The sequence below is a fragment of the Oncorhynchus gorbuscha genome, linkage group LG23 (genome assembly GCF_021184085.1).
Source record: "Oncorhynchus gorbuscha isolate QuinsamMale2020 ecotype Even-year linkage group LG23, OgorEven_v1.0, whole genome shotgun sequence".
NCBI classification, from domain to species: domain Eukaryota; kingdom Metazoa; phylum Chordata; class Actinopteri; order Salmoniformes; family Salmonidae; genus Oncorhynchus; species Oncorhynchus gorbuscha.
Window position 1 is genome coordinate 21,537,467 of NC_060195.1, and position 18,136 is coordinate 21,555,602.

The 18,136-nt window shown below is 58.4% G+C and overlaps 1 protein-coding gene across 4 annotated transcripts in view; it reads right to left on the minus strand.

The window, feature by feature from the left end:
* Nucleotides 1–18,136, minus strand: part of LOC124010793 (storkhead-box protein 2-like) — a 112,033-nt gene that overhangs the window by 18,526 nt on the left and 75,371 nt on the right. For 3 of the 4 annotated variants that reach the window (XM_046323455.1, XM_046323457.1, XM_046323456.1), the window contains one exon: nt 313–465. In XM_046323455.1, coding sequence (XP_046179411.1) covers nt 313–465 — 153 coding nt within the window. Of the gene's footprint in view, nt 1–312; nt 466–7,637; nt 7,781–18,136 lie in introns of those variants that run through there. The other variant, XM_046323458.1, reaches the window with a different exon arrangement.

The window sequence follows — 18,136 nt, forward strand, 5'->3', positions numbered from 1 at the left end:
GGCAATATAACTCCTCTCAGGTTACATAAAGATGTCTCTGGCTGAGGAAGAGCTGCTCCATTTAGTCGGCTCCATCTGGTGACAGTAAAATGTGAGGAAATGAATTCAGACAGAGCACTAAATGACCCAGAGTTTTTCCAGAGGTCAGGAAACGCCCCCCGGCTTTAATGACACACACAGCTGCAGGGGTTAGGTTTACAGCGGTGCAGCATTGCCTTTATGTGTGCTACCTGGGGTGGTTGAGAACGTAGCAGAATAAACATTTCTGGTGTTCGCTGTAACATATAGACACTGACGTTGTATAGTTTTTACCTGGGAAACATGTTGCCAGGTGTTCTGTCAGGGCTTCCTGGGTGACAGGCTTGTGGGCTGAGTTCATGGCCGAAATGGCCAGGCACAGCACCTCCCCCAGAGGGATGAACTGTGACTGGCTGATGGGAGACATACTGATGGGAGACACATCACCTGAGAGAGGAGGGAAGGAAGCACAGAGGTCACACAATCAATCAATCACATTTTCATATCAGCAGTTGTCAAAGTGCTTTCCAGTTACCCAGCCTTGACCCCAGAGGGCAAGCAGAGGTAGAAGCTCAGTGACTAGGATCCCCTAGAAGGATGGAACCTAGAGAGGAACCAGGCTCAGAGGGGTGGTCAAACTACAGTACCAGATCAAAGGTCAAACACACAGTTCCATGTAAATATCACAAAACATTGAGTTCACTGAAAATGTCGATGGAACAGCTCCAATAGAAAAAGAAAAGTAAAATGGTCAAGTTTCAAATGTGCCCTGGTCAAAGCTATTACGCTATATAGGGATTACAAGGCCGGGAATTGCCAGGGACCTCACCGTGACATTCAATATTGACATTTATTGCTTACTTTTTTACCATTGGACTATGTTGCTGCAGAGGGGCAAAAGAGACCCATGACAAAATGAGAAACCAAAATAAAAATAAAGAAATACAAGTCCTGAAAACATGTCGGCTCCCCATTTAGAGAGAAGACGGAGAACAAGCCATAAAATGAGAAATACCGGTTTTGGCGCAGGTACAGCTGACTAGCACTACCTAACATTACGTTTTATAAAGAACCCATACTTAAAGTCAGTATTAATATCAAATCATAAAAAGTAATATTGTGTATCAATCCACCCCCATCACTAATGGGGAATATTGGGGGAGGCTTCTGGTTTTGTCTGGTTCTGGGGTGAGGGCGGCGAGGGGGAGGCTGTGGGTTTTGTCTAGTTTTGGGGTGAGGTTGGGTGAGGGTGAGGCTGCTGGCTTTGTCTGGTTCTGGGGTGAGGGCGGCGAGAGGGAGGCTGCGAGCTTTGTCTAGTTCTGGGGTGAGGTTGGACGAGGGGGAGGCTGGCTTTGTCTAGTTCTGGGGTGAGGTTGGGCGAGGGGGGGGGCTGCTGGCTTTGTCTAGTTCTGGGTTGAGGTTGGGTGAGGCTGCTGGCTTTGTCTAGTTCTGGGGTGAGGTTGGGTGAGGCTGCTGGCTTTGTCTGGTTCTGGGGTGAGATTGGGTGAGGCTGCTGGCTTTGTCTAGTTCTGTGGTGAGGTTGGGTGAGGCTGCTGGCTTTGTCTGGTTCTGGGGTGAGGTTGGGTGAAGCTGCTGGCTTTGTCTGGTTCTGGGGTGAGATTGGGTGAGGCTGCTGGCTTTGTCTGGTTCTGTGGTGAGGTTGGGTGAGGCTGCTGGCTTTGTCTGGTTCTGGGGCGAGGGGAGGGGGAGGCTGCTGGCTTTGTCTGGTTCTGGGGTGAGGTTGGGCGAGGGGGGGACTGCTGGCTTTGTCTAGTTCTGGGGTGAGGTTGGGTGAGGCTGCTGGCTTTGTCTGGTTCTGGGGTGAGGTTGGGTGAGGCTGCTGGCTTTGTCTGGTTCTGGGGTGAGGTTGGGTGAGGCTGCTGGCTTTGTCTGGTTCTGGGGTGAGATTGGGTGAGGCTGCTGGCTTTGTCTAGATCTGTGGTGAGGTTGGGTGAGGCTGCTGGCTTTGTCTGGTTCTGGGGTGAGGGGAGGGGGAGGCTGCTGGCTTTGTCTGGTTCTGGGGTGAGGGGAGGGGGAGGCTGCTGGCTTTGTCTGGTTCTGGGGTGAGGTAGGGTGAGGCTGCTGGCTTTGTCTGGGGTGAGGGGGAGGCTGGTTCAGAAAGGTCAGGAGGGTAATAAGTGAGCAGTAGTAGGTCCTGGCTCCCTCCCATCACTCCTTTCCTTGACACTGCCTGTGGGGGGCCAGCAGAGAGAAGGGAAGGCCCTGCCTGTGGGGGGCCAGCAGAGAGAAGGGAAGGCCCTGCCTGTGGGGGGCCAGCAGAGAGAAGGGAAGGCCCTGCCTGTGGGGGGCCAGCAGAGAGAAGGGAAGGCCCTGCCTGTGGGGGGCCAGCAGAGAGAAGGGAAGGCCCTGCCTGTGGGGAGCCAGCAGAGTTGTGTTGGGCCAGCAGAGAGAAGGGAAGGCCCTGCCTGTGGGGGGCCAGCAGAGAGAAGGGAAGGCCCTGCCTGTGGAGAGCCAGCAGAGAGAAGGGAAGGCCAGCAGAGTTGTGTTGGGCCAGCACAGAGAAGGGAAGCAAAACAGTCCTGTAGCTCAGCAGAGAGAAGGGAAGGCCCTGCCTGTGGAGAGCCAGCAGAGAGAAGGGAAGGCCCTGCCTGTGGAGAGCCAGCAGAGAGAAGGGAAGGCCCTGCCTGTGGAGAGCCAGCAGAGAGAAGGGAAGGCCCTGCCTGTGGAGAGCCAGCAGAGAGAAGGGAAGGCCCTGCCTGTGGAGAGCCAGCAGAGAGAAGGGAAGGCCCTGCCTGTGGAGAGCCAGCAGAGAGAAGGGAAGGCCCTGCCTGTGGAGAGCCAGCAGAGAGAAGGGAAGGCCCTGCCTGTGGAGAGCCAGCAGAGAGAAGGGAAGGCCAGCAGAGTTGTGTTGGGCCAGCACACAGAAGGGAAGGCCCTGCCTGTGGGGAGCCAGCAGAGAAAAGGGAAGGCCCTGCCTGTGGAGAGCCAGCAGAGAGAAGGGAAGGCCCTGCCTGTGGAGAGCCAGCAGAGAGAAGGGAAGGCCCTGCCTGTGGAGAGCCAGCAGAGAGAAGAGAAGGCCCTGCCTGTGGAGAGCCAGCAGAGAGAAGGGAAGGCCCTGCCTGTGGAGAGCCAGCAGAGAGAAGGGAAGGCCCTGCCTGTGGAGAGCCAGCAGAGAGAAGGGAAGGCCCTGCCTGTGGAGAGCCAGCAGAGAGAATGGAAGGTCCTGCCTGTGGAGAGCCAGCAGAGAGAATGGAAGGTCCTGCCTGTGGAGAGCCAGCAGAGAGAAGGGAAGGCCCTGCCTGTGGAGAGCCAGCAGAGAGAATGGAAGGTCCTGCCTGTGGAGAGCCAGCAGAGAGAAGGGAAGGCCAGCAGAGTTGTGTCATCTGAACACTTCCGTATTGAGCGAGTCAATGGTACTTCCGGCTTTCGATTTTGCTTGTAAGCAGGAATCAGGAGGATAGAGTTATGGTCAGATGTATTTAAATGAACCTGCATAAAAGTCCCCGTCCACTATCTATTGAGAGATTATGCAAAACACAGCTTGTTCTTCTGCAGGAGAGCAACTCACACCATGGCATCATAACAGGGTAGAACAGGGCAAATGCAAGCCAAGCACTGATGTGTCCCAAATGACACCCTACACCATTTAGAAAACAGGGTACCATTTGGGACCCAGATCTAATCTCAGGTGGTATGCATAGAGGATGGCAATCCTAATTTGACTTTGGGTGAAACATATCCTAACTCATTACAATAAATACCAAGGCAAACATTACTGTTAAGTCATAAAAAGGTGAACACTCCAGATCCTGCTTGAATATCCTTTTGAGACGGATATTGGGAATGTAAACCAGTGAAATGGATATAAACCTGTATATAGCCATGTTACTACCTGGTACTTCCTATATATAGTCATATTACTACCTGGTACTTCCTGTATATAGCCATGCTACTACCTGGTACTTCCTATATATAGCCATGTTACTACCTGGTACTTCCTATATATAGCCATGTTACTACCTGGTACTTCCTATATATAGCCATGTTACTACCTGGTACTTCCTGTATATAGCCATGTTATTACCTGGTACTTCCTGTATATAGCCATGTTACTACCTGGTACTTCCTGTATATAGCCATGTTACTACCTGGTACTTCCTGTATATAGCCATGTTATTACCTGGTACTTCCTGTATATAGCCATGTTATTACCTGGTACTTCCTATATATAGCCATGTTACTACCTGGTACTTCCTGTATATAGCCATGTTATTACCTGATACTTCCTGTATATAGCCATGTTATTACCTGGTACTTCCTATATATAGCCATGTTATTACCTGGTACTTCCTGTATATAGCCATGTTATTACCTGGTACTTCCTATATATAGCCATGTTATTACCTGGTACTCACTGTATATAGTCATGTTATTACCTGGTACTTCCTATATATAGCCATGTTACTACCTGGTACTTCCTATATATAGCCATGTTATTACCTGGTACTTCCTGTATATAGCCATGTTATTACCTGGTACTTCCTATATATAGCCATGTTACTTCCTGGTACTTCCTATATATAGCCATGTTATTACCTGGTACTTCCTGTATATAGCCATGTTACTACCTGGTACTTCCTATATATAGCCATGTTATTACCTGGTACTTCCTATATATAGCCATGTTATTACCTGGTACTTCCTATATATAGCCATGTTACTACCTGGTACTTCCTGTATATAGCCATGTTATTACCTGGGACTTCCTATATATAGCCATGTTACTACCTGGAACTTCCTGTATATAGCCATGTTACTACCTGGTACTTCCTGTATATAGCCATGTTACTACCTGGTACTTCCTGTATATAGCCATGTTACTACCTGGTACTTCCTGTATATAGTCATATTACTACCTGGTACTTCCTGTATATAGCCATGTTACTACCTGGAACTTCCTGTATATAGCCATGTTACTGCTTGGTACTTCCTCTATATAGCCATGTTACTACCTGGTACTTCCTGTATATAGCCATGTTATTACCTGGTCCTTCCTGTATATAGCCATGTTAGTACCTGGTACTTCCTATATATAGCCATGTTATTACCTGGTACTCAGTGTATATAGCCATGTTACTACCTGGTACTTCCTGTATATAGCCATGTTACTACCTGGTACTTCCTGTATATAGCCATGTTATTACCTGGCACTTCCTGTATATAGCCATGTTACTACCTGGAACTTCCTGTATATAGCCATGTTACTACCTGGTACTTCCTGTATATAGCCATGTTGCTACCAGGTACTTCCTGTATATAGCCATGTTAGTACCTGGTACTTCCTGTATATAGCCATGTTACTTTTACTTGTTATTGTTATTCACTGTATTTATTTCTCATGTCATTACTTAAATTTGGCATTTTATTTCTTATCTTCATCTTAACTCTGCATTGTTGGAAAAGGATTCGTAAGAAAGCGTTTCACTTTTAGTCTGCACCTGTGTTTATGAAGCATGTGACAATGTGATATTCTGAGTTGATCTTGCTGAGCCTCTGATGGGGAGTGGAGGAATTGACCTCATTCCCATATACCCATATGTATTGAGAGAGAGAGAAATACAGATTGAGAAATACAGAGAGAGAGAGAGAGAGGATGGCTGAAGAAATCAACAAGGGGCTGTCACATCTCCCCTGCTGCCTGCCTACAGCCTGCCTCCAGCCTGCCTCCCTCCCTCCCTGACTGCCTGTCTGCCTTCCTCCCTGACTGCCTGTCTCCGTGCCTGTCTGTCTGCCTGTCTCCCTCCCTCCCTGACTGCCTGCCTACAGCCTGTCTCCCTCCCTCCCTGACTGCCTGTCTCCGTGCCTGCCTGCAGCCTGTCTCCCTCCCTCCCTGAATGCCTGTCTCCGTGCCTGTCTGTCTGCCTGTCTCCCTCCCTCCCTGACTGCCTGTCTCCGTGCCTGTCTGTCTGCCTGTCTCCGTGCCTGTCTGTCTGCCTGTCTCCCTCCCTCCCTGACTGCCTGTCTCCGTGCCTGCCTACAGCCTGTCTCCCTCCCTCCCTGACTGCCTGTCTCCGTGCCTGCCTGCAGCCTGTCTCCCTCCCTCCCTGAATGCCTGTCTCCGTGCCTGTCTGTCTGCCTGTCTCCCTCCCTCCCTGACTGCCTGTCTGCCTCCCTCCCTGACTGCCTGTCTCCGTGCCTGTCTGTCTCCCTCCCTCCCTGACTGCCTGTCTCCGTGCCTGCCTACAGCCTGTCTCCCTCCCTCCCTGACTGCCTGTCTCCGTGCCTGTCTGTCTGCCTGTCTCCCTCCCTCCCTGACTGCCTGTCTCTGTGCCTGCCTGCAACCTGTCTCCCTCCCTCCCTGACTGCCTGTCTCCGTGCTTGCCTCCAGCCTGTCTCCCTCCCTCCCTGACTGCCTGTCTCCGTGCCTGTCTGTCTGCCTGTCTCCCTCCCTCCCTGACTGCCTGTCTCCATGCTTGCCTCCAGCCTGTCTCCCTCCCTCCCTGTCTCCGTGCCTGTCTGTCTGCCTGTCTCCCTCCCTCCCTGACTGCCTGTCTCCGTGCCTGTCTGTCTGCCTGTCTCCCTCCCTCCCTGACTGCCTGTCTCCGTGCTTGCCTCCAGCCTGTCTCCCTCCCTCCCTGACTGCCTGTCTCCGTGCCTGTCTGTCTCCCTCCCTCCCTGACTGCCTGTCTCCAGCCTGTCTCCCTCCCTCCCTGACTGCCTGTCTCCAGCCTGTCTCCCTCCCTCCCTGACTGCCTGTCTCCGTGCCTGTCTCCCTCCCTGACTGCCTGTCTCCCTGCTGCAGTGTCACAGCGAGCACAGATAAAAGGGGGTTGTTTCAGGAGAGAGGAGAGGAGTGAAAGAGAGGGAGCGATTGGGAGGGGAAGAGAGAGAGAAATCACAGCTGCAAAGACCTAGTGGGAACAGATTCAGCCAACAAATGTGCAGCCCTCCTTCCATGAAGAGGGAGACCATAGAGTGAACCTACTAACCCCATCCCCCAACACACACACACACCAACTCCACACGTATTAAATGGAAGAGCATGCCTTTATGAAAGACGAGCTGGGTACAAATGGAGCGTGACAATCCAGAGAAAAGAGAGAAAGCCTTGAGACGCCTGCTTAGAAAGAGAGTGAAAGACCGACAGCATAAAGTGGAGCATTACAATATGCTAGCGACCCTGGGCTTTGCCTTTGTACAGTATTTTATTTCAAGAAATTAGCTCAGCTAGTATCAGTGAAACCATTTTAGTCGTGAACTATCTGAGAGATTGCTTGTATTCTACCACTGTAAGGACAGAATAGTGTTAACATACATTGTTACAATTATTGAACTACAGTACTTGATTGTGTATCTGTTAGAGCAGAGCTGGTTTTCTACAGAGCTGTTCTTCCCTCCATTAACATGGAAGCTGTCCTCTGGGAGAGACAGAGGAGAGTGGTATCTCTCTCTCATGCCTGCCTGCCTGCCTGCTGCAGTGGTAGTAAACAATTCACACAGCCAGCCAGTGTCCTTTGTCCACGCACCTCCTGCTTAACCCCACCCCCTTCTTTTGTGATTCATTCCGGCAAAGCTATGCTACACAATCTAAAGCAGGAGAAACGGTAGAGAGGGTGAGAGAGAGAGGTGGAGAGAAAGAGGAATGAGATGGGCAGTACCTTGGCTGATTCCGTTGACTCCTCCACTTGAATCCAAACAGATTCAGAGGCAGCTCTTTTAGCTGCAGCCTTCAGACTCAATGAGCATTCACTCAAGGGCCTTACCCAGCATGCTCCACTCCACACAAAGACAAGGGGGTGTGACCAATCACGTCTTGCTTCAGTATGCACTCTGCTTTTTCCCTCCCTCCCTCTCTCTGTGCTCCCTCCCTCTTGTCTCTCTGTGCTCCCTCCTTCTCTGTCTCTCTGTGCTCCCTCCCTAACTGCCTGTGTGCTCCCTCCTTCTCTGTCTCTCTGTGCTCCCTCCCTCTCTGTGCTCCCTCCCTCTCTGTGCTCCCTCCCTATCTGTCTCTGTGCTCCCTCCCTCTCTGTGCTCCCTCCCTATCTGTCTCTGTGCTCCATCCTTCTCTGTGCTCCCTCCTTCTCTGTCTCTCTGTGCTCCCTCCCTATCTGTCTCTGTGCTCCCTCCCTCTCTGTGCTCCCTCCTTCTCTATCTCTCTGTGCTCCCTCCTTCTCTATCTCTCTGTGCTCCCTCCCTCTCTGTCTCTCTGTGCTCCCTCCCTCTCTGTCTCTCTGTGCTCCCTCCTTCTCTGTCTCTCTGTGCTCCCTCCCCATCTGTCTCTGTGCTCCCTCCCTCTCTGTGCTCCCTCCCTATCTGTCTCTGTGCTCCCTCCCTATCTGTCTCTGTGCTCCCTCCCTCTCTGTCTCTGTGCTCCCTCCCTCTCTGTCTCTCTGTGCTCCCTCCCTCTCTGTCTCTCTGTGCTCCCTCCCTCTCTGTCTCTCTGTGCTCCCTCCTTCTCTGTCTCTCTGTGCTCCCTCCCTATCTGTCTCTGTGCTCCCTCCTTCTCGGTCTCTCTGTGCTCCCTCCCTATCTGTCTCTGTGCTCCCTCCCTCTCTGTGCTCCCTCCTTCTCTGTCTCTGTGCTCCCTCCCTATCTGTCTCTGTGCTCCCTCCCTCTCTGTGCTCCCTCTCTATCTGTCTCTGTGCTCCCTCCTTCTCTGTCTCTCTGTGCTCCCTCCCTATCTGTCTCTGTGCTCCCTCCCTATCTGTCTCTGTGCTCCCTCCCTATCTGTCTCTGTGCTCCCTCCCTATCTGTCTCTGTGCTCCCTCCTTCTCGGTCTCTCTGTGCTCCCTCCTTCTCTGTCTCTCTGTGCTCCCTCCCTAACTGCCTCTGTGCTCCCTCCTTCTCTGTCTCTCTGTGCTCCCTCCCTCTCTGTGCTCCCTCCCTATCTGTCTCTGTGCTCCCTCCCTCTCTGTGCTCCCTCTCTCTCTGTGCTCCCTCCCTATCTGTCTCTGTGCTCCATCCTTCTCTGTGCTCCCTCCTTCTCTATCTCTCTGTGCTCCCTCCCTCTCTGTCTCTCTGTGCTCCCTCCTTCTCTGTCTCTCTGTGCTCCCTCCCTATCTGTCTCTGTGCTCCCTCCCTATCTGTCTCTGTGCTCCCTCCCTCTCTGTGCTCCCTCCTTCTCTATCTCTCTGTGCTCCCTCCTTCTCTATCTCTCTGTGCTCCCTCCCTCTCTGTCTCTCTGTGCTCCCTCCTTCTCTGTCTCTCTGTGCTCCCTCCTTCTCTGTCTCTCTGTGCTCCCTCCCCATCTGTCTCTGTGCTCCCTCCCTCTCTGTGCTCCCTCCCTCTCTGTGCTCCCTCCCTCTCTGTCTCTGTGCTCCCTCCCTATCTGTCTCTGTGCTCCCTCCCTCTCTGTCTCTGTGCTCCCTCCCTCTCTGTCTCTCTGTGCTCCCTCCCTCTCTGTCTCTCTGTGCTCCCTCCTTCTCTGTCTCTCTGTGCTCCCTCCCTATCTGTCTCTGTGCTCCCTCCTTCTCGGTCTCTCTGTGCTCCCTCCCTATCTGTCTCTGTGCTCCCTCCCTCTCTGTGCTCCCTCCTTCTCTGTCTCTATGTGCTCCCTCCCTATCTGTCTCTGTGCTCCCTCCCTATCTGTCTCTGTGCTCCCTCCCTCTCTGTGCTCCCTCTCTATCTGTCTCTGTGCTCCCTCCCTCTCTGTCTCTCTGTGCTCCCTCCCTCTCTGTCTCTCTGTGCTCCCTCCTTCTCTGTCTCTCTGTGCTCCCTCCCTATCTGTCTCTGTGCTCCCTCCTTCTCGGTCTCTCTGTGCTCCCTCCCTATCTGTCTCTGTGCTCCCTCCCTCTCTGTGCTCCCTCCTTCTCTGTCTCTATGTGCTCCCTCCCTATCTGTCTCTGTGCTCCCTCCCTATCTGTCTCTGTGCTCCCTCCCTCTCTGTGCTCCCTCTCTATCTGTCTCTGTGCTCCCTCCTTCTCTGTCTCTCTGTGCTCCCTCCCTATCTGTCTCTGTGCTCCCTCCCTATCTGTCTCTGTGCTCCCTCCCTATCTGTCTCTGTGCTCCCTCCCTATCTGTCTCTGTGCTCCCTCCTTCTCGGTCTCTCTGTGCTCCCTCCCTATCTGTCTCTGTGCTCCCTCCCTCTCTGTGCTCCCTCCTTCTCTGTCTCTCTGTGCTCCCTCCCTATCTGTCTCTGTGCTCCCTCCCTATCTGTCTCTGTGCTCCCTCCCTCTCTGTGCTCCCTCCTTCTCTGTCTCTCTGTGCTCCCTCCCTATCTGTCTCTGTGCTCCCTCCCTATCTGTCTCTGTGCTCCCTCCCTATCTGTCTCTGTGCTCCCTCCCTATCTGTCTCTGTGCTCCCTCCTTCTCTGTCTCTCTGTGCTCCCTCCCTCTCTGTGCTCCCTCCCTATCTGTCTCTGTGCTCCCTCCTTCTCTGTCTCTCTGTGCTCCCTCCCTTCTATGTCTCTCTGTGCTCCCTACTTCTCTGTCTCTCTGTGCTCCCTCCTTCTCGGTCTCTCTGTGCTCCCTCCCTTCTCGGTCTCTCTGTGCTCCCTCCTTCTCTGTCTCTCTGTGCTCCCTCCCTTCTCTGTCTCTCTGTGCTCCCTCCTTCTCTGTCTCTCTGTGCTCCCTCCTTCTCTGTCCATTTGTGCTCCCTCCTTCTCTGTCTCTCTGTGCTCCCTCCTTCTCTGTCTCTCTGTGCTCCCTCCCTTCTCTGTCTCTCTGTGCTCCCTCCCTTCTCTGTCTCTCTGTGCTCCCTCCCGTCTGTCTCTGTGCTCCCTCCCTTCTGTCTCTCTGTGCTCCCTCCCTTCTCTGTCTCTCTGTGCGCCCTCCCTTCTGTCTCTCTGTGCTCCCTCCCTTCTGTCTCTCTGTGCTCCCTCCCTTCTCTATCTCTCTGTGCTCCCTCCCTTCTCTATCTCTCTGTGCTCCCTCCCTTCTCTATCTCTCTGTGCTCCCTACTTCTCTGTCTCTCTGTGCTCCCTCCTCTGTCTCTCTGTGCTCCCTCCCTTCTCGGTCTCTCTGTGCTCCCTCCCTTCTCTATCTCTCTGTGCTCCCTCCCTTCTCTATCTCTCTGTGCTCCCTCCCTTCTATGTCTCTCTGTGCTCCCTACTTCTCTGTCTCTCTGTGCTCCCTCCTTCTCTGTCTCTCTGTGCTCCCTCCCTTCTCGGTCTCTCTGTGCTCCCTCCTTCTCTGTCTCTCTGTGCTCCCTCCCTTCTCTGTCTCTCTGTGCTCCCTCCTTCTCTGTCTCTCTGTGCTCCCTCCTTCTCTGTCTCTCTGTGCTCCCTCCTTCTCTGTCTCTCTGTGCTCCCTCCTTCTCTGTCTCTCTGTGCTCCCTCCTTCTCTGTCTCTCTGTGCTCCCTCCCTTCTCTGTCTCTCTGTGCTCCCTCCCGTCTGTCTCTGTGCTCCCTCCCTTCTGTCTCTCTGTGCTCCCTCCCTTCTCTGTCTCTCTGTGCGCCCTCCCTTCTGTCTCTCTGTGCTCCCTCCCTTCTGTCTCTCTGTGCTCCCTCCCTTCTCTATCTCTCTGTGCTCCCTCCCTTCTCTATCTCTCTGTGCTCCCTCCCTTCTGTCTCTCTGTGCTAACTCCCTTCTGTCTCTCTGTGCTCCCTCCCTTCTCTGTCTCTCTGTGCTCCCTATAATATATATAATATAATAATATATATGATAATAATATATGCCATTTAGCAGACGCTTTTATCCAAAGCGACTTACAGTCATGTGTGCATACATTCTACGTATGGGTGGTCCCGGGAATCGAACCCACTACCCTGGCGTTACAAGCGCCATGCTCTACCAACTGAGCTACAGAGGACCTCCCTTCTCTGTGCTCCCTCCCTTCTCTGTGCTCCCTCCCTTCTCTATCTCTCTGTGCTCCCTCCCTTCTGTCTCTCTGTGCTCCCTCCCTTCTCTGTCTCTCTGTGCTCCTTCCCTTCTCTGTCTCTCTGTGCTCCCTCCCTTCTCTGTCTCTCTGTGCTCCCTCCCTTCTCTGTCTCTCTGTGCTCCCTCCCTTCTCTGTCTCTCTGTGCTCCCTCCCTTCTCTGTCTCTCTGTGCTCCCTCCCTTCTCTGTCTCTCTGTGCTCCCTCCCTTCTCTGTGCTCCCTCCCTTCTGTCTCTCTGTGCTCCCTCCTTCTCTGTCTCTCTGTGCTCCCTCCCTTCTGTCTCTCTGTGCTCCCTCCCTTCTGTCTCTCTGTGCTCCCTCCCTTCTGTCTCTCTGTGCTCCCTCCCTTCTGTCTCTCTGTGCTCCCTCCCTTCTGTCTCTCTGTGCTCCCTCCCTTCTGTCTCTCTGTGCTCCCTCCCTTCTCTGTCTCTCTGTGCTCCCTCCCTTCTCCCCCTCTCTCTGCTCCCGCCCCCTCCCCCTCTCTCTGCTCCTGCCCTCCCTCCCTCCCCCTCTCTCTGCTCCTGCCCTCCCTCCCCCCTCTCTCTGCTCCCACCCTCCCTCCCCCTCTCTCTGCTCCCACCCTCTCTTTGCTCCCACCCTCCCTCCCCCTCTCTCTGCTCCCGCCCTCCCTCGCCCCTCTCTCTGCTCCCACCCTCCCTCCTCTCTCTGCTCCCGCCCTCCCTCCCCCTCTCTCTGCTCCCACCCTCCCTCTCCCCTCTCTCTGCTCCCACCCTCCCTCCCCCTCTCTCTGCTCCCACCCTCCCCCTCTCTCTGCTCCCACCCTCACTCCCTCCCCCTCTCTCTGCTCCCACCCTCCCTCCCCCTCTCTGCTCCCACCCTCCCTCCCCCCTCTCTCTGCTCCCACCCTCCCTCCCCCCTCTCTCTGCTCCCGCCCTCCCTCCTCTCTCTCTGCTCCCGCCCTCCCTCCCCCTCTCTCTGCTCCCACCCTCCCTCTCCCCCTCTCTGCTCCCACCCTCCCTCCCCCTCTCTCTGCTCCCACCCTCCCCCCTCTCTCTGCTCCCACCCTCACTCCCTCCCCCTCTCTCTGCCCCCACCCTCCCTCCCCCTCTCTCTGCTCCCACCCTCCCTCCCCCCTCTCTCTGCTCCCACCCTCCCTCCCCCTCTCTCTGCTCCCACCCTCTCTTTGCTCCCACCCTCCCTCCACCCTCTCTCTGCTCCCACGCTCCCCCTCTCTTTGCTCCCACCTGCCCTCCCCCTCTCTCTGCTCCCACCCTCCCCCCTCTCTTTGCTCCCACCCTCCCTCCCCCCTCTCTCTGCTCCTGCCTTCCCTCCCCCTCTCTCTGCTCCCGCCCTCTCTCTCTCCTAGCTCCCTCCCCCTCTCTCTGCTCCCACCCTCCCTCTCTCTGCTCCCACCCTCCCTCTCTCTGCTCCCACCCTCCCTCTCTCTGCTCCCGCCCTCCCTCCCCCTCTCTCTGCTCCTGCCTTCCCTCCCCCTCTCTCTGCTCCCGCCCTCTCTCTCTCCTAGCTCCCTCCCCCCTCTCTCTGCTCCTGCCTTCCCTCCCCCTCTCTCTGCTCCTGCCTTCCCTCCCCCTCTCTCTGCTCCTGCCTTCCCTCCCCCTCTCTCTGCTCCTGCCTTCCCTCCCCCTCTCTCTGCTCCTGCCTTCCCTCCCCCCTCTCTCTGCTCCTGCCTTCCCTCCCCCTCTCTCTGCTCCTGCCTTCCCTCCCCCTCTCTCTGCTCCTGCCTTCCCTCCCCCCTGCTCTCTGCTCCTCCTCTCCCTCCCCTCTCTGCTCCTGCCTTCCCTCCCCCTCTCTCTGCTCCTGCCTTCCCTCCCCCTCTCTCTGCTCCTGCCTTCCCTCCCCCCTCTCTCTGCTCCCGCCTCTCTCTCTCCTAGCTCCCTCCCCCTCTCTCTGCTCCCACCCTCCCTCTCTCTGCTCCCACCCTCCCTCTCTCTGCTCCCACCCTCCCTCTCTGCTCCCGCCTTCCCTCCCCCTCTCTCTGCTCCTGCCTTCCCTCCCCCTCTCTCTGCTCCCGCCCTCCCTCCCCCTCTCTCTGCTCCCACCCTCCCTCTCTCTGCTCCCACCCTCCCTCTCTCTGCTCCCACCCTCCCTCTCTCTGCTCCCACCCTCCCTCTCTCTGCTCCCACCCTCCCTCTCTCTGCTCCCACCCTCCCTCTCTGCTCCCACCCTCCCTCTCTCTGCTCCCGCCTTCCCTCCCCCCTCTCTGCTCCCGCCCTCCCCCCCCCCTCTCTCTGCTCCCGCCCTCCCTCCCCCTCTCTCTGCTCCCGCCCTCCCTCCCCCTCTCTCTGCTTCCGCCCTCCCTCTCTCTTTGCTCCCGCCCTCCCTCCCCTCTCTTTGCTCCCGCCTCTCCCCTCTCTGCCCCAACCCTCCCTCCCCCCTCTCTCTGCTCCGCCCTCCCTCCCTCTCTCTCTGCTCCCGCCCTCCCTCCCCCTCTCTCTGCTTCCGCCCTCCCTCTTTGCTCCCGCCTCCCTCCCCTCTCTGCTCCCGCCCTCCCTCCCCCCTCTCTCTGCTCCCACCCTCCCTCCCCTCTCTGCTCCCACCCTCCCTCTCTCTGCTCTTGCCCTCCCTCCCCTCTCTCTGCTCCCACCCTCCCTCTGCTCCCGCCCTCCCTCCCTCCTCTCCTGCTCCCCCTCTCTCTCTGCTCCCGCCCCCCTCCCTCTCTCTGCTCCCGCCCTCCTCCCCTCTCTCTGCTCCCGCCCTCCCTCCCCCTCTCTCTGCTCCCACCCTCCCTCTCTCTGCTCTTGCCCTCCCTCCCCTCTCTCTGCTCCCACCCTCTCTCTCTCTGCTCCCGCCCCCCTCCCCCTCTCTCTGCTCCCACCCTCTCTCTCTCTGCTCCCACCCTCCCTCTCTGCTGCCCGCCCTCCCTCCCCCTCTCTCTGCTCCTGCCTTCCCTCCCCCCTCTCTGCTCCCGCCCTCCCTCCCCCTCTCTCTGCTCCCACCCTCTCTCTCTCTGCTCCCACCCTCCCTCTCTGCTCCCGCCCTCCCTCCCCCTCTCTCTGCTCCCACCCTCCCTCTCTGCTCCCACCCTCTCTCTCTCTGCTCCCACCCTCCCTCTCTCTCTGCTCCCGCCCTCCCTCCCCCCTCTCTGCTCCCGCCCTCCCTCCCCCTCTCTCTGCTCCCACCCTCCCTCTCTCTGCTCCTGCCTTCCCTCCCCCTCTCTCTGCTCCCTCCCCCTCTCTCTGCTCCCACCCTCTCTCTCTCTGCTCCCACCCTCCCTCTCTCTGCTCCTGCCTTCCCTCCCCCTCTCTCTGCTCCCACCCTCTCTCTCTCTGCTCCCACCCTCCCTCTCTCTGCTCCTGCCTTCCCTCCCCCTCTCTCTGCTCCCGCCCTCCCTCCCCCTCTCTCTGCTCCCGCCCTCCCTCCCCCTCTCTCTGCTCCCACCCTCCCCTCTCTCTGCTCCTGCCTTCCCTCCCCCCTCTCTGCTCCTGCCTTCCCTCCCCCTCTCTCTGCTCCCGCCCTCCCTCCCCCCTCTCTCTGCTCCCGCCCTCCCTCCCCCTCTCTGCTCCCGCCCTCCCTCCCCCTCTCTCTGCTCCTGCCTTCCCTCCCCCTCTCTCTGCTCCCGCCCTCCCTCCCCCTCTCTCTGCTCCCACCCTCCCTCTCTCTGCTCCTGCCTTCCCTCCCCCTCTCTGCTCCTGCCTTCCCTCCCCCTCTCTGCTCCCCGCCCTCCCTCCCCCTCTCTCTGCTCCCACCCTCCCTCTCTCTGCTCCTGCCTTCCCTCCCCCTCTCTTTGCTCCCGCCCTCCCTCCCCCTCTCTCTGCTCCCGCCCTCCCTCCCCCTCTCTTTGCTCCCACCCTCCCCTCTCTGCCCCAACCCTCCCTCCCCCTCTCTCTCTGCTCCCCCTCCCTCCCTCTCTCTGCTCCCGCCCTCCCTCCCCTCTCTCTCTGCTTCCGCCCCCTCCCTCTCTTTGCTCCCCCTCCCCCTCTCTCTGCTTCCGCCCTCCCTCCTTTGCTCCCCCCTCCCTCCCCCTCTCTGCTCCCGCCCTCCCTCCCCCTCTCTCTGCTCCCGCCCTCCCTCCCCCTCTCTCTGCTCCCACCCTCCCTCTCTCTGCTCCTGCCCTCCCTCCTCCTCTCTCTGCTCCCACCCTCCCTCTCTCTGCTCCCGCCCTCCCTCCCCCCTCTCTCTGCTCCCACCCTCCCTCCCCCTCTCTCTGCTCCCACCCTCCCTCTCTCTGCTCCCGCCCTCCCTCCCCCCCTCTCTCTGCTCCTGCCTTCCCTCCCCCTCTCTCTGCTCCCGCCCTCTCTCTCTCCTAACTCCCTCCCCCTCTCGCTGCTCCCACCCTCCCTCTCTCTGCTCCCACCCTCCCTCTCTCTGCTCCCACCCTCCCTCTCTCTGCTCCCGCCCTCCCTCCCCCTCTCTCTGCTCCCACCCTCCCTCTCTCTGCTCCTGCCTTCCCTCCCCCTCTCTCTGCTCCTGCCTTCCCTCCCCCTCTCTCTGCTCCCGCCCTCCCTCCCCCTCTCTCTGCTCCCACCCTCCCTCTCTCTGCTCCTGCCTTCCCTCCCCCCTCTTTGCTCCCCCCTCCCTCCCCCTCTCTCTGCTCCCGCCCTCCCTCCCCCTCTCTTTGCTCCCACCCTCCCCTCTCTGCCCCAACCCTCCCTCCCCCTCTCTCTGCTCCGGCCCTCCCTCCCTCTCTCTCTGCTCCCGCCCTCCCTCCCCCTCTCTGCTTCCGCCCTCCCTCTCTTTGCTCCCGCCCTCCCTCCCTCCTCTCTCTGCTTCCGCCCTCCCTCCTTTGCTCCCGCCCCCTCCCTCCCCCCCTCTCTGCTCCCGCCCTCCCTCCCCTCTCTCTGCTCCCGCCCTCCCTCCCCCTCTCTCTGCTCCCACCCTCCCTCTCTCTGCTCCTGCCCTCCCTCCTCCTCTCTCTGCTCCCGCCCTCCCTCTCTCTGCTCCCGCCCTCCCTCCCCCCTCTCTCTGCTCCCACCCTCCCTCCCCCTCTCTCTGCTCCCACCCTCCCTCTCTCTGCTCCCGCCCTCCCTCCCCCCTCTCTGCTCCTGCCTTCCCTCCCCCTCTCTCTGCTCCCGCCCTCTCTCTCTCCTAACTCCTCCCCCTCTCTCTGCTCCCACCCTCCCTCTCTCTGCTCCCACCCTCCCTCTCTCTGCTCCCGCCCTCCCTCCCCCTCTCTCTGCTCCTGCCTTCCCTCCCCCTCTCTCTGCTCCCGCCCTCTCTCTTCTCCCGCCTTCCCTCCCCCTCTCTCTGCTCCCGCCCTCCCTCCCCCCTCTCTCTGCTCCCGCCCTCCCTCCCCCCTCTCTCTGCTCCCGCCCTCCCTCTCTCTGCTCCTGCCTTCCCTCCCCCTCTCTCTGCTCCCACCCTCCCTCTCTCTGCTCCCGCCCTCCCTCCCCCTCTCTCTGCTCCCACCCTCCCTCCCCCCCTCTCTCTGCTCCCACCCTCCCTCTCTCTGCTCCCGCCCTCCCTCCCCCTCTCTCTGCTCCTGCCTTCCCTCCCCCTCTCTCTGCTCCCGCCCTCTCTCTCTCCTAGCTCCCTCCCCCTCTCTCTGCTCCCACCCTCCCTCTCTCTGCTCCCACCCTCCCTCTCTCTGCTCCCGCCCTCCCTCCCCCTCTCTCTGCTCCTGCCTTCCTCCCCCTCTCTCTGCTCCCGCCCTCTCTCTGCTCCCGCCTTCCCTCCCCCTCTCTCTGCTCCCGCCCTCCCTCCCCCTCTCTCTGCTCCCGCCCTCCCTCCCCCCTCTCTCTGCTCCCACCCTCCCTCTCTCTGCTCCTGCCTTCCCTCCCCCCTCTCTCTGCTCCCGCCCTCCCTCCCCCCTCTCTCTGCTCCCACCCTCCCTCCCCCTCTCTCTGCTCCCACCCTCCCTCTCTCTGCTCCCGCCCTCCCTCCCCCCTCTCTCTGCTCCTGCCTTCCCTCCCCCCTCTCTCTGCTCCCGCCCTCTCTCTCTCTAGCTCCCTCCCCCCTCTCTCTGCTCCCACCCTCCCTCTCTCTGCTCCCTCCCCCTCTCTCTGCTCCTGCCTTCCCTCCCCCTCTCTCTGCTCCCGCCCTCTCTCTGCTCCCGCCTTCCCTCCCCCTCTCTCTGCTCCCGCCCTCCCTCCCCCTCTCTCTGCTCCCGCCCTCCCTCCTCCCACCCTCTCTCTGCTCCCACCCTCCCTCTCTCTGCTCCTGCCTTCCCTCCCCCTCTCTCTGCCCCCCCCTCTCTCTGCTCCCGCCTTCCCCCGCCCTCCCCCCTCTCTCTGCTCCCGCCCTCCCTCCCCCTCTCTCTGCTCCCGCCCTCCCACCCCCTCTCTCTGCACCTGCCTTCCCTCCCCCTCTCTCTGCTCCCGCCCTCTCTCTCTCCTAGCTCCCTCCCCTTAATGCCCACTGACATACAAGCTTGTGGGCGGCCTGCCGAACGCGTTGTTATGGCAACGCATCCCCAGTTGCGCCC